Here is a 15,052-nt window from a genome sequence, read left to right as displayed (position 1 = left end):
TTCAGAGCTGTACCTGAGCAGTTTATATTTGGAAATGAAGGCTTTTGTGCATCCGTGCTGTGGACACTTGTAGGGGCGCTCCCCTTTGTGCGCGTAAGTGTGGACTGTGAGCTTTTCAATGGAATCAAATATCTTCCCACAAAGTCGGCAAGAGTAACTGTCTGGCTGCTTCACTTCTTTTCCCTTCAACAGTGAAGACCGGCCATTTCTCCATTTAGGTATAAACCTCACAAGAGCATCACAAGTGCTTCCTGAGCTGGCACAGCTAAGCTTTGCAGCAGAGGAACAAGAAATGGTCCCATAGCACTGAGTGATGCTTTTGCCTAATGCCGATCCTCTCAGTTTCCCTTTAAGTTTGCTTTTTGCTTTTACAGGTCCCAATTTATTTGGTGGTCTGAACCTTGTGGTAAGGACTCGGTCTTTATTGATGCACTGGTGAGATTCCAGCAGAGCAAAAGTTGCAAAAGCGCTTCTACAACTGGAGCATATCCAAGGGTCTACAGGCTCTTTCTGCAATGAGAACAGAAGCAGGTCTTTCTTATTAGCCATTCTAAGGAAAGGTCATATTCTTCTCACTGACACTACATCTTCTCCTGGGCTTTCCTAAGACCTGTTGTCCTTAGTGATATTTACTTGATTTTACTACCACACAGCTGTTCAGCTGGAAATGGATGCTCTCTAGGAGTCTAGCAACTATAAAAAAAAAAAAAAAAAAGAAAATGGTTGGCTGAATACTGATTTTCACATTTTTGTTTAGCATTTACTGCAGTAGTACTGAGTCCTTCACATTTGTTCATCTCTGTGTACTGAATTTCAAAGTCTATTTGTTCCTATTATGGAATTACTTATAAAAGCAATTGAGAATTGTACTTTAACCTTGGACTGACATAATTTATCTGCTATTGCAACCAAACAAAAATCCCAGAGCTGGGACCTGTCTAATTGGATGGGTTTCTGCACACAAATGTAGTTTAGCCACACACGTTTTCTCTATGTTTTGGGCTGACTCCATGCTGCTTGCCCCTTTACCAGAAAGCAATTGTCAATGCCCCAAGGAGAGATTTCTTCACTCAGCTTGACATTTGGCATTAGACTTTCTTAAACTCAGTAAGTTACAGCATTGGGGATATCAAACCTATCCTAGCTTAAAGGCATTAAAACAACTTTTTAAAAATTTATTTTATGCAATGTATTATTTGGAATTATTATTTCTGTAGAAATAAGAGCTCTACTGGATTCGCTTGAATTTACTTTGAATATAGACATTTTAAAAATTCAAATTAAAAACAATTGTAAAAAGCTATAAAACCAACAGTCACTGATGAAATAGACTTTGAAACAATACACAACTGTGTACTTCCTTAGCTGTCTCTGTATTTCACTCATGCTTCTTATAAAGCGTCTTTGCTTTCCCTTGCTCTTGGGTTAGCTTGCTTTAGAGAATATGGTAACGTTATGCCCACTCTGTCTTTGTTCACAGACAGAGCCTTTCTCTCTCATTTCTGTCTTATGCTATGGCCCTCCCAGTCCTTCTTTGCAGACCGTATAAAACCTTCAATGCAAGTGAATTCAATGCAAGTACATCCTGGAGCACAAGTCCTCTGAGAAGCGGCTGAGGGAACTGGGGGTGTTTAGTCTGGAGAAGAGGAGGCTCAGGGGAGACCTCATTGCTCTCTACAACTGCCTGAAAGGAAAGTGTAGGAGCTGAGGGTCAACCTCTTCTTGCAGATAACTAGCTATAGGACTAAAGGGAATGTCCTCAAGTTGTGCCAGGGAAGGTTTAGGTTGGAATTTAAGAGAGGTTTCTTCTCAGAAAGAGCAGTCAGGCACTGGAACAGGCTGCCCAGGGAGGTGGTCCCTGGGGGTGTTTAAGGAAAGGTTGGACGTGGTGCTTAAGGACATGGTTTAGTGGGTGACATTGGTGGTAGGGTGATGGTTGGACCAGATGATCTAGGAGGTCTTTTCCAACCTTAATGTTTCTGTGATTCTATTCTATGCTCCTATGAATCAATGGGGTTACTTTTCCTCCATGGAGCACCTCTGAATTCCTCGTTCAATCATACTCCCTGTTTAGCATTTCCTTCTAGTTTACTTATCAATATTCACAGTCACATTTTCAATACTTAGGTACCTTTTGCATCAGTTTAGGATTTCTTACTATCATCCAAAGGGAAAGGTATTGGGATTAAAAGAGTTTTTTAACCCAGGAAAGACTGAAATAACCAATACATTATCTGTCCAACCAATCACAGTGTAACAAAAGGGAACTGGTGAGAGAAGTCTGAGGCTGGACAGCTTGGTTACCTAAAAAACTTAAGTCTTTCCAACACATCCCACTGGAATCACTACTTCTGGATACTTCTAATGGCTCCACTGGATAACAAACACAGGAGATGATGAGCAGCCTTTCCACGCATAGCCGTTTGCTTAAAATTTCTCTTGGCTTTGTGTTAGCCACCTATTCTATGACTTGCTCTAACATCACCAGAGTTTCATAATCAGACTGAGCATGTAAGTAAGCTGTAATTTACTATGTCTGTCAATGGCTTGAATGCAGATTAGAGGTACTTACTGCTACTGGAGGCAAAGGACAGACATCAGTTTCTTCTTTAATGAAGACTGCAGAAGCTTCCATAAATTTGGCATAATCGGCAGCATACCATACTTTCAATTCTGTGTGGGGTTCAATTGGCTGTGAATGGAAAACAAATAGTTCACATTTACTTGTGTGAATTTTTCTACTAAAAAATAACACTGTAGTGAAGACTGGGGGGAGGAGAAGGTACAATTTGTTATCATTACCCAAGCTGCATCAATTGAATCTGTTTAAATTATCGATAACTTAGTTACAAGAGTCAAATGCTTTGTGAGCATTACTATCCACTGGGGTTTGACACTTTCACAGTTTCTAAAAGCAGATATGAGTATGTACAGAGATTTTACGGGGAGAAGTAGAAGTAAGGGTGCCTCAGCCTCATGACTGTTGCTCAGAGAGAAGTATTTGTCTGGGATGTCCAGACATCCAGCAGTCTTTCTAAGCAATATGCCATGCCTGTTCCTTGATATCTTGAAGCCCCCTGGACATAACACTTAACTGTCGGGTACAGGCAAAAGAAAAATGTAGAGTGAATGCACAATAGCTTGGATGCCTCCTGGATGTGTCACACTTACTGAGCATGGGTGCAGAATTAATATGTGAACTGCAAGTCAAACTTGCACATTTCTGGCAAGACAGCTAAGGAAGTTCTTCACACTTGCTGGCTCTAATAGGCCAGGCTTGCTACGCACGTGCTAATTGTACCTCTGCTCTTATTTCGCTGAAGCCTTCCTACGCAGGACTAAGGGAGCCCATACTCTGCAGTCTCCCATCCAGTCATGCCTGCACAGATCTTCTTGGGACTGGACTATGACCTCCTCTTACAAATGCTTTCAGCCAATTATACAGCAAGCAGAAAAAAGAAAGGTGAATGGTTATACTCACTGGCTAAAAATCCATTATGTACTTAGATGCAAAGGAGAAAGGCTTTATGACTTCCTGGCCCTGTACACTGTTTTATTCATCTATCATCAAAACTAAACCAACCAATCAAACAAACAAAAAAGCAATCACACAACATTGTAATAGGTGTACAGCCAATCTGCATTGTACTTGTAGTTTTATTTTGAGCTAAACTAAACTTGTGCCACTGAAAAGAACAAACTAGCCTGGAAGGACAGCAGCCAAGCCTTATTTCACATAATGTGACGTCTTGAAGTGCACTTGTTATATAACATCAGTATGGCATAAGCATGGCAGGTAAAAGATAACAGGCTGTGAACACTAAACGGTGACAGATAATTGTGCGCATAATGTCCGAAACTGAACTTTTGAACTCCCAGGAACAAGCCTACTTATTAACTACAGCCATTATGGGTTGGCTGTATGTTCTAATAACACCTAGTCTAAACTGAAGTGGTCTGTGGTGAATCTTCCAATTAATGAAGGACGTGAAGCAGAACCACCAATTAGGAGGCCAATCACGCATTGAGCTCCTGCATAGTCTTTTTAGATGGAGACAACTAAGCCATCAGGAAGAGAAACTTGGAAATGGGGGAGATCCACAGAGACACATGTCTGGGGCTGTGACACCACAAAATGGCTGCACAGCACGGTACCGCCAGGACTTCCTGCCTGACCCTCCTGGACCAGCAGCGATCTCCCCCATGGGAAGTTGAGACCGAGCAAATGTGACTTTGTAGGGGAAGCAAGGGCATGAGTGTGAGAAATAATCAAGTAAGGTGAAAGCCCTAATCTCAGTTTTGAACCTCTAGTGTCCTAATCTTCTACGGGATATCATTTACACAGTTTCACCTGTGGTAATAACAGAAACCTATGACAGCACCCACAGGAGATTCTCCTGTGATCAAACAGGCAGCAAGCCTGGATTATTTTTACTTCCTCATAATTAATTCATTGCTTTTAAAAACCACTCATTTCTAGGGACTGCAGTCATTAGATCAGCAAGTACACCAACAGTGCTGTCAGTAGGCCACTTAGACGTATACATACCTGTGTGCTTTTGTGCTGTAGTTTCATGTTACTGAAATTTTTCTACCTTTATTCTAAACTGATATCTCTGTAAAAAAAAGTGGAGAGAGGAGCCGATACTTCTACTCCCAACTTAACAGAATATATTCAAAATATCTTGAGAAAATATCTTCATAACCAGCCCTAAGGCAGCCTCACAATGTGACCAGCAGGGTGTGCCTAAGTGTAGCAAAAGGCCATCACCTTACTGACCTGGACACTGTCTGCAGGATGTGATGGCACCATGAATGGTACTGGGATTTAGGAGTGAGAAAAGGAGAGTAACTCCCCATGATGCATAGTAAGGGTTCCAAAACACATTGCTCATCCTAAAATACTTTTCATTTTAATATATAGGATGCAACTCTCCATTAATGCCAATGAGCAGTACTGTAGAAAACAGCAGTGAGCTGTTTCAACACAGTATTTAAATTGAAACAGAAACTTTACGTTATCAATTTGTAACTACAGTTTCTTAGAAAAGCAGCTGTGCATGCTTTTCAAATACAGTATTATTAATCCTATCAGTTTTACATGTACAGCGTGCATCTAAAATCACATCATAAATCTGAAAAGGTATTGACTGTATCATAATTTGAAGCACAGCCTAAACATTGTCACAGATTGGTATATACTGCTTTACATTGATTTTTTAATTGCTTTATTATTCATCAAAAGGCAAATATACCTAACACTGTTATAAAAGACTTTGAAGTGTTATCACCATTACTTACTCTCACACCATCACTGTGTGATAAATATTCCCACAGTAACCTCTTTTGACTAGTATCCTATACTTACTTTTATGTTCCTCACTATACTACACAGGTATTTACTTAGAATATAAAAGAGGAAATTAAGGAACGTTCAAAATACAGACTTCAGTTTCCTAAACGAAAGAGTTCTGATTTAAAAAAAAAAAAAAAAGGCAAAAAAAAAAAAGCTTTGATTAGAAATTCTGTTCTGATTAAAAGTTCAAGTTCTGATTTAAATAAAAATAAAAATAAAAATAAAAATAAAAATAAAAATAAAAATAAAAATAAAAATAAAAATAAAAATAAAAATAAAAATAATGTCTGGAAAATCATACTTAAAGAGGCTATTTAGTATCCTGTTTCTGAGCACCTGGTAATGTGATCAGAACGTACAATGTGTCCAAAAACACATTGTAATACAGGACAATGTGATAAAGGACAGAAGTGTGTGTGTGCTTTCCTAGAAAAAGTACTGTCGAATATAACACTGCTAGATAATCTCTCCATGTGCCGACTAGGAACTGAAGACTGGTAAGACTTTACAGCATTTATATTTAAACACCTCCACCACAAATGGTATTTCTTTATTTCTCTGCTCAGTTTCTTCACTGCCCACAACAGTATGTACACATTGCCTTTTACTGGAAAACCCCATAGATTGCTTGCTTTACTATGGATTAAGTGACATAAAGGGTGGTATGTCGTAAAGCTCCAGTTGAATATAATAAATCTTTCATCTGTAAAAGGGTTGGTCTTTCAGAATCTTTGTTGGTGAACTGCCATGTGAGTGACAGGTGAAGCAATATGGGTTTAAGTACCTTAACAGTCGTGAAGTAGACTTCTCCACAGTGCTGATAAGCCACAAGGGTCTGTTCTTCTTGGTTCCGGGCTAGCCGGACAAACATCATCCAGTTTCCACAGTCTTCATTGGGAGTGTCCAGAAAGTACTTCCCTCCATCTTTCAACACCTGAAATTAAGGTGGAGGATGGGAGAAAGAACAGGATAAAACCCAGTCCTGTACAGAGAAATATTAATTTTCTTTAACTTGGAGTCAGAGCTACTAGTTATTTACCTTCTCTCAGAGATACATTTGCTGAAATCATGGTTGTTTTGAAATAGATCACTTTCAGAGAACACCATGTGCAAAAGAAAGTGAAGAATGAGTACCTTCTGAGGCGCCCAACCACTACAATAGCTGTAGGCCTTTGTATGTATTTCCAGTTTATATTTCTCATTTTTCTATGTTACATAAAGATAGTATTATAAGAACTAAGTGCAAGCAGGTAGGAAGATAAGCTTTGTGCCTTAATGTACTTCCTGAGTACTTGATAATCTCAAACTTTAGTGATGCATTAATGCTGTGTTTTGCATTGAACAATCATGCAGCTTGTGTAATAAGTCCAAAGAGGCAACATACAATATAATGACTTTTTAACAGTCATCTCATTTTCTCCTTAACAATGTAAAAATAAATACAAATGAACAATTGTGCCAGAAAGATCCTTCTTTTTGCTTTACTTCATTCCTCCTTTCCTTTGCAAGAGAATGCCTCTACAAGGCAAATGCTTCCGACCTTTTCATACAAGACAGTTGCTTTTTCACACTCTCTGGAACATGGACAGTTGAAGCTGCAACACAGATGTCAGCGCTGCATGTATCTGTTCTAATCTGTAACTATGCTAATAATTAATTGCAAAACAAGTTTCATTTCCATTGATTCTGGGAACTACTTTACCTAACTTTGTCACGTTTCCAATGAAAATACCTTCCTGATGGTCAGGTCCTGGTTTGATTGCATACAAAATGCTGCTAGAGAAATGCCAAGGCAGCTACTGCTGTCATGTAGAAAATCTGGGACTGCAGTCTCTTTTTGTGAAGAAACAGCTCTTTCATCAGTCAGAGCTGTGCTTATCAGAGTACACTTTAAAGCAAACTGGGCCGACTGATAGAGCATAGGGTGTGGTTTACAATGGCTTGGTGGAGAGGAAGGAACTGGGTGAGATTAGCTCATCCATGCTCACGAACTCACTAGAGATGTACCTTTTCTGCATTTGTAAGAATTACAGCATCATGTAAGGATGGAAGAAATTTAGTTATGGAGAAGAACTGGTATCAACGTGCAAGGAAAATCCTACAGCAAAATAGTATTCCTTTCCTGGCAGACCACTCACATGAATTTCATGCAAAAATGAAATCTACAGCAATTACTGAAACTATTGCTTTCATTCTCAAATGAAATGACAGGAGTATCTGCATCTATGCCTTCCTCCACAGCAGACTGTTTTCCAGTCCCAAGCTTCTGAGGAAGTTCAAAGGAAGACATACAGCATGTCGTGGGACAGCTGCTGCCAGCCTCTCTTGGAGGGTGAAAGGCTATGCTGTGCAATCTAGTAATATGATTTAACTTCATACATGGAGATCAGAAGTACGATTAATTAAATAGATTAGAAGGCAAGTTGCCCGGTTAAAATGAATACGAAATGTTAACATGAAGTACATATGTGTCTTTAAGTCATAGGGCTTTTACCTGCAGGACTAGCCTACTCTCATCATAGCGGGTCAGTTTTGTAGACAGTTGACCAACATAAGGACCAAACTGTGTTCTCTTCTGTATTACTTTCTTCGCAAATACTCCGAGGACTGTGAATGAAAAACAAACAAACAAACAAACAAATAAATAAACAAACAAGACCAGTCTAATATTAATACAGGTGTAATGAGCTATTTCTTGTGTAATTACAACTATGAAAATGGAGACACACAATAGTGCTGAACATATTAGTTTTTCTTCTAAACTAATAAACCAGGTAAATCATTCAAAGGCTAAGAGTCTGAAAAGGATCCCAGTCTTTAAAGAGGCTTTTTAAAAATGGGACTTACACTGAATACAATTTGCAAAAGTACATAAAACGCATGACAAAACATTAACATGCAATGCTCAAATGTGCTGATACTCTTCAATGTACAAGCTGATGTTATCATAGTGCTGTACTTCTTGGTATAATTGACCAGGCTGTCATCTCCCAGTATGAGAGGAGAGGATCTATAAAAACTCAAAATTATCCATCTTGCCCATTCTAATTTAATACCAATGAAGCAACACAACAGGAATCTTGCCGTTCTCTTTATGAAATGTTATCTACACAAAACTATGTTACACAGGTATCTGTGCAAGATTTGAGCATGTAGTTCCCTTGCTCAAATGTGGGCATTTGAGCTGTCCTGCCATCTAAAGAAAACAAACAACTGTCCTTCAACAATGTGAACAGAAGATGCTGTAAAAGGTACATTAGCACCTTGTGTTCTTTTGAGTCTGTAGGGGGTGGGTGGTGGATGAGGGATGCTATTTACCATTTTGTTTCTGGCCTTTTATTGAATACTCTTTCCTGTTTTGCATGCTTGGGGAAAAAACAGATAGGTAATATAGTACATGGCTGTTACCATTAGATACAAATTCAACATTCATTAGACGCATATCACCTCATGAGAACCAACTGATTGCTCACAGTTCAATGTCACACCAGCTCTGGCTAATGTCCTGACATCAGTCTATGCATTGAGGTTACTAGCAATCAGTCATAAAAAACAGTAGCTGAGTGTGAGCTTTGGTAACATCAGCTTCACACAGTCAATACCCAATTAAGTTACTCATGAAAACAAGCAAGTGTTAGTACAGCCAGTGGCCTCCTCTTTCCCAAATGTGGGGAAAAGAGCAACAATACTTACTCTGCTGGTTTCCAGCTCGCAGCTCCAACACTCGCAAAGTAAGGTAATGAGGTAGGGTAAGACGGGCTCGGCTAGGAATAACCCTGTCTTTAGCCTTGATGAGTGGTCCATGGAGTTTGCATTCTCCTATAAGGCTCTTACCGCAATCCTCACACCCTAAAAATCCAGAAAAGAGAACACATTATTTAAAATGCTGTGCTACTCTCCAATTTTGTCTCTTCTAATTTTCTCACCTGAAAACACAGCTTAAATTATCTTTTTTTTTCCTTTTTTTTTTTCCTCTTTATACCACTATTCTACATTAAGTAGTGAAAAGATTATCTGCAAACCAAAAATGAAATAGGAAGGTTTGAAATAAGACCTCCAGTTTGTGCATTCCCTCCTGTGCGCATTGGTAGGTCCTGACTCCAAAACTTATACAAAGCTCACTCTGAGGTGTTGCAAACAGTCCCTTTGGAGACCAGCATGACAGGAAAACTGGAGCTCGCAGTATGCACACCTTTAAATCAAGGTGTATATGAGAAAGGCAATGTTACTAGTAATAACCAAAGAAACTCACAGAGATCCAAGCAGCCCAAGAAAGATCACTGTGACTTCGTGAGCTTACACAGACCCTTTTTAGTTGGAGATGAGACCTTTGGTGTAACACAGAAATGAATATGATAGGTGTTTACAGCCACAACTCAGGCAACAGCCACACAAGGTAGCCTTCTTAGCATGGGCAGCCTATGGAAAACACAAGGGCACACCACATTTCCCAGTGATCTTTTCTTAGTAATCACATCTGCAGGACATACAAACCATCCAGAGAAGTCACTAATGAGAAATACATGTCTGCAACCACTGACTTTCTCCCAGCACAGTACGGTATTTTTGGCACAGTGTAGCTCAGACTGGTTGCCAGGGAAACTTGAATTGAGCAGGGACACAACCCAGCAATGATACTCTTCAGCAGAAGTCATCCAGGCAGTGGAGTTATGCAGGGTGATGGGGAAAACATTGCACAAAGCCTTTTTATAGACAGTAGAAACCAAACCAACAACACTTTATGATTAAAAGGAAAAGATGATGTTGGTCATCCATGACCACCTTGCTTTGTTCTACTTTTGACAACTCTGTTGAGCAAGTCTGATCAAGTAAGTGGCAGTAAGCAATGGAAGGGGGAAGCCAAGACAGCCAAGAGAGTTCAAGGGAGCCATGGGAAGCTGTAGCAAAGATTGGGCTGGGAGAGATGAGGCTTCACTACAGGTGGGAGCTAGTAGCCAAAGAGGTTCAGGGAAGCATAAGCACTCAGAAGACACCATCTGGAGAGACATTGAAGACAGGCTTAGAGAAAGGATGGTAGTGACACAGATGCAATATTCAGTGTGGCTCCAAAAGGTTTCCATTTGAAAACACAAGAAGGCAATAGACACACCTCAAGAGTCTGGTCCAAAACCTCCCCAAATAAGTCTGAAGTGTTCCTACTGAGTTCTCTGGTGTCTCCACTAGCTGTAAATGAGGAGGTAGACCTATATGTTGGTCAGTCTACAGTAGTAGACAATATGGCAGTAGTCAATATTTTTCAATACATTGGGGACCATATAATAGTTTTCTTTTGTCATGGCTCCCAGGTGGCACACCAGCACTACGAATAACTGAAATCCATGACTTTTTTTTTCTTTTTGCTACTGTTACAGATAAAGAACATGCCACTCTATAGTCATCACTGTGGCATCACCAAATGCCATACTTTCAGTTATCACTGAAAATCAAAAATCAGTTATCACCAAAAAAAAAAACACCCTAAATATAGCCGCAGGACAGATTTTTCTAATTACACAGCATTTTATGTACCTGAAGGTCCTTTACAGCTAGGCTGCAAGGAAAATAAAATATTTTCATGGTGATTTAACATAATAGGCTTTTAAATAAATTACCAACAATCTATGTCTTCTGAGGGCAACCAAGCTATTAGGGGTCCTCTACCAGCTCCCTAGGCTTACCTAGAATAATAGCGACTTTGTTTCAAGTTGCACGGCTCCTGCTTGGAGAGTTGTTGTATGCAAATAGCCGAAAAACATTACCAAAAGCAAAAGGGAGACAAAGAGCCGCTGTTAGAGGGAGGATGTATCTAATCATAAAGTACACGACCTTATCACTCCCTGCCATGCCTCTGTGATTCATCGCCTGAATGCCCAGCTCCTGAGCAAACCTTGCAGCCCTCCCGGGGCAGTGCCACCATGGAGGCCCCAGGGCAGGCAGTGGGTAGACGAGGAGCAGAAAGCAGGGGAGAAGAACACAGCAGGCCTCCCTTGAACCTGCCTCCAAATCTGTCACTGGTATCCTGTCAGTTAAACTCTGCTGCCATGCAAGCAGATGGTATGGTTTGAAGTGGCCTGACTGGGAAAGCTCATGATTAAATACTCCCAGAGATATCAGTAGCAACCACAAGACGAGCTTGGTGAAGGCCCTGCTGATGGGTGGTGACATCCCCACTCCTGACTGAGGCACTCACCACCACCTGCAGGTGCCGTCACAACCACAGAGCTGACCTCCCAACCAGCCTCCGTCCACACTGGGGGAGGATTTGGTTTCAAAACAGAAATCTAACACTCTCAAATGGAATTTTAAAACACACACATGGAGGATGCTCCCTGAAACTGAAAATAAGGCTAGTGCAAAGAAGTAGTTGCCAGAAAGGTGCCTAGCCAAAACCTGGAACACCAGGGTGCTGTCCTGGAGAACATGACCAAACAGCAGACTCCATAGCTGGAAGCAGCTCAGAGTTAGGACACTGCTATAAGTTAATTAGCTTTCCCACCCACTTCAGCCAACACCCTGGCAGTTTGGTACATTTGGGTTCATGTACTTGTTAAGCGCCTTGCTGGGGGTGACTCTGGGCCGGTGTCTCTGTGCAGCACCTCAAAACACCCAGACCTGCCCAACGCTTGCTTTAGGACTGCCTGTGTTTTGATGTGGGATGTGGAGATTACCAGCTAATTTAGCAGTTTAACAGCCATCCTGGAATTACATGTACCGCACAGTACTTCTCACCCCACGCTGGCATGCTGGTAGCCCAACTCTGAATGTATTGCACACTGAAAATTGCTGGGTGTGCCAGAAACATGGGATTGGGCCACTGCAAGTATAACTGCTGAGAGCACCTACTGCCTTAAAAAGTTCCCCTGAGGAGTGGGGGTCTTTGCTATTTCTTCCCCAATAACTAACAGTGCAAAACTGTCAAATTCATGATCTTCCTTGGAGGTAGTTAAGGACCAGCTCAGTCAGGATCCCTTGTATTTCAATGATAAATTGCAAGGCAAAAAATGTATCGGCTATTGTAGCTACACTGTGGCACCACTTTGCAACACTCACACAGATTTTATGCCCTGTTTTCACTTGGCTGCTTAGGTAAAACGTTATATATATTTTTTTCACACCCTCTAAGGTGTTCAGAACCATGAAGCATCCTGTTACAGGAGCAACACACACCTGGCAGCATTACCACTAGGTATGAAATGCAGTCTGATAGAAATTCTTCACTCTTAGTGAAGATTTTTTTCTGCTTTTTGTTGGGAACATTCGTATATTGCTTGGTGGTTTTACAGTTTCCCTGCTCCCGTAACTTATATTTACACAAACAAGATTGATGGATTCCTTGTCATGTTTACAGAAATACTTGATAATGTACAAGCCTGCAAGGGACTAATAGAACTGCCTCTGTTCCTCTGCTTTGCTGCTACTTAAATGAGTAGGCAACAAAAATAATAGAAACAAATTCACAGGTACTACAAGCTTTAAAAAAAAAAAAAAAAAAAAAAAAAAAAAACCAGATCATGCCATTTACTGTAACTTCAGAGCAGCAGTGCTATGTTGTCCCCTACAGGGTACTTGTTGGTTCTTTCTCTGTGCCTGTAAAGATTCTTACACTGATCCAAATAATGCCCTTTTTAGCTACCTGCAGATGAAACAGCACAAGCTGCAGATCCCATACCTGGTAGGATTTTTATTCTGCTGCATGCCATGGGGCCAGCTTCTGCCTTGCTGCTAGGAGGCATTGCCAGCAGCCACAGTGCCCACGGGACAGGCTCCCACCCACCAGCTGACCGCAATGGGCTGACCGCGACACCAACACCATGCCCGTGGCTCACCTGCGCCTTTCCCACCGTGGTGGTGCTTGCCCCTGCTCCAGGTGGAGGTGACAGCTCTCTTCTGCCAGCACTGCAGACCACAGCCCAGCCTGCTTCCCTTTCCCCCCGGATGACTACAGGGCCGCCTGCCCTGCTCGGGGCCAAGCTCCTGCAGGTAGAAGCAGCCAGCTGGGCTCGAGCACGGTTACCAACCTCGTATTTCCAAAACGGCGGCACAGTCCCCATGCAGTGCCACCCCCACAGGCACAAGCCCGGCCTCAAGGGAGAGCTCATTAGCGTGGGCAAGGCGCCACGGGCCGCGGTTACACAAAGTCCGGTTGCAGAGATAACGGGGCTATACATAGCTATACTAGGAACAGCAATCTCTGCCGGGAGAGCCTGAGCATACCACCAGCTCCTTGGCTAATCAGCCATAGAGCAAAACTTTTTAAAAAATGGTTTGCTAACAACCAGATCCTTATCAGGGCAGCCTTCCTGCATCTTCTCCAACCTCTGCTGTCAAGTGACATGGTGGTACCTGAATCCTTCAGCGGCTCAGAAGGCGTCTGCAGTGCTACACGTGTGTGCTGTGAGCATGGAGGCAAACCATTCCTCTTACAACAGCCATTGCTTGCAACGATGCGCGGTGAGAAGTGACTGTCTGGCCCAGCAGTGCTCCAGATCTGCTGTGCTGTTTTGCAGCATTAAAACTAGCTCCCATGCACGGAGGGAACAAAGATCAGTGTACACAGCACTCCAAATCCAAGTCTAATTACAGTCATAAGATTTGCATAGCAAACAACAGTAATTTACCCCAAAGTAAAACTGCACTGCTCCATTACCCTCGTGCGGCTTTCATGTAGAGGAACGCCACATAAATACCTTACTGAAATCTTCTAACATATATTGCATTTGCAGTATGCAATTCTTGATTCTTCTTACATAAAAGTATGTGAGGTTTCCCTGCTCTGTGTTTTGTTTTGAAGCACCCATTGCTGGACAAGCTTGAAAATCTTGTTCCAGAATATTATTTATTTGGCAAAAATTCAAAGTACTCAATTAGCAAACACTTAATCCCAAGTTATTTTCCCATTATTGTGGACCACTGCCACACATTTCCTCTGTAAAAAAAATTAAAACTTTATGAAAGAAGCCTTACATGTCCTAAGTTTGATGTAGAAAGTGCATTTACAAGGGAGCTGATTATTTATCTTAACTGATAAATAATTCATCCAGTTTATGTTATACTAAAGTAGAACTCCAGTTACAATTACCAGAACTCAGAATATAAGAATTTTATTAAAAAGTTTACTTTCTAATATTTTGTCCTGCTAAATTTTCTACTGACTTTCAGTCTTTAGCTGTAATAACTGATCTCTAGTCCAGCATGAAAATAGGTGAACTTTTCTTCAATTTCTCTTTTTTGTATCACTTCTATCTCATAAAAGAAAACCTTGTGTTAGCAGACAGATGCAACTGATCAGCTACACAAAAGAAAAAAAAAAAAAAATGATCAGGAAACCACAGTCAGGGCTGACTTTGCAATCATAACCGCTCACCTGAGCAAAGACTGCAGACTTGCACATTCATACACATGTGAATTTGTATTATTTGGGAAATTCAGTGGAGGAGCAGTCCTGATCTCTTGCAGGGATGAGCAGCACTGTGAGCATGAGGGCCTCTGCCTTTTTTTAGGGCCCCTACTCCCCAGGGAAAGGAACGGTGGGTGGCTGGCTTGCAAACATCCCAGCAATCGTCCTTAACATTAAGCACATTTATAGTAACATGACCTCATTCTACGAAAATGTAAAACTTAAAAAACGAGTTACTATATTTGGAGATGGAAATAAAACAGAAACGTGCCTTACTGCCACCCCAGGCCTCAGGTCGG

At 41.3% G+C, this 15,052-nt stretch overlaps 1 protein-coding gene across 2 annotated transcripts in view; it reads right to left on the bottom strand.

The window, feature by feature from the left end:
- The window catches only part of PLAGL1 (PLAG1 like zinc finger 1), a 44,715-nt gene that overhangs the window by 2,200 nt on the left and 27,463 nt on the right, over nucleotides 1-15,052 (bottom strand). For both annotated transcript variants that reach the window (XM_032185702.1, XM_032185703.1), the window contains 5 exons: nucleotides 9,050-9,205; nucleotides 7,851-7,963; nucleotides 6,141-6,290; nucleotides 2,573-2,692; nucleotides 14-510 (listed from right to left, as the gene is read on the bottom strand). In XM_032185702.1, the coding sequence (XP_032041593.1) occupies nucleotides 14-510; nucleotides 2,573-2,692; nucleotides 6,141-6,290; nucleotides 7,851-7,963; nucleotides 9,050-9,205 (1,036 nt within the window). The remainder of the gene's footprint in view (nucleotides 1-13; nucleotides 511-2,572; nucleotides 2,693-6,140; nucleotides 6,291-7,850; nucleotides 7,964-9,049; nucleotides 9,206-15,052) is intronic.

This window comes from Aythya fuligula, chromosome 3, assembly GCF_009819795.1.
Source record: "Aythya fuligula isolate bAytFul2 chromosome 3, bAytFul2.pri, whole genome shotgun sequence".
NCBI lineage: Eukaryota > Metazoa > Chordata > Aves > Anseriformes > Anatidae > Aythya > Aythya fuligula.
The sequence above is the reverse complement of the archived record's forward strand: the minus strand, read 5'-3'. Positions and strand labels throughout refer to the sequence as shown.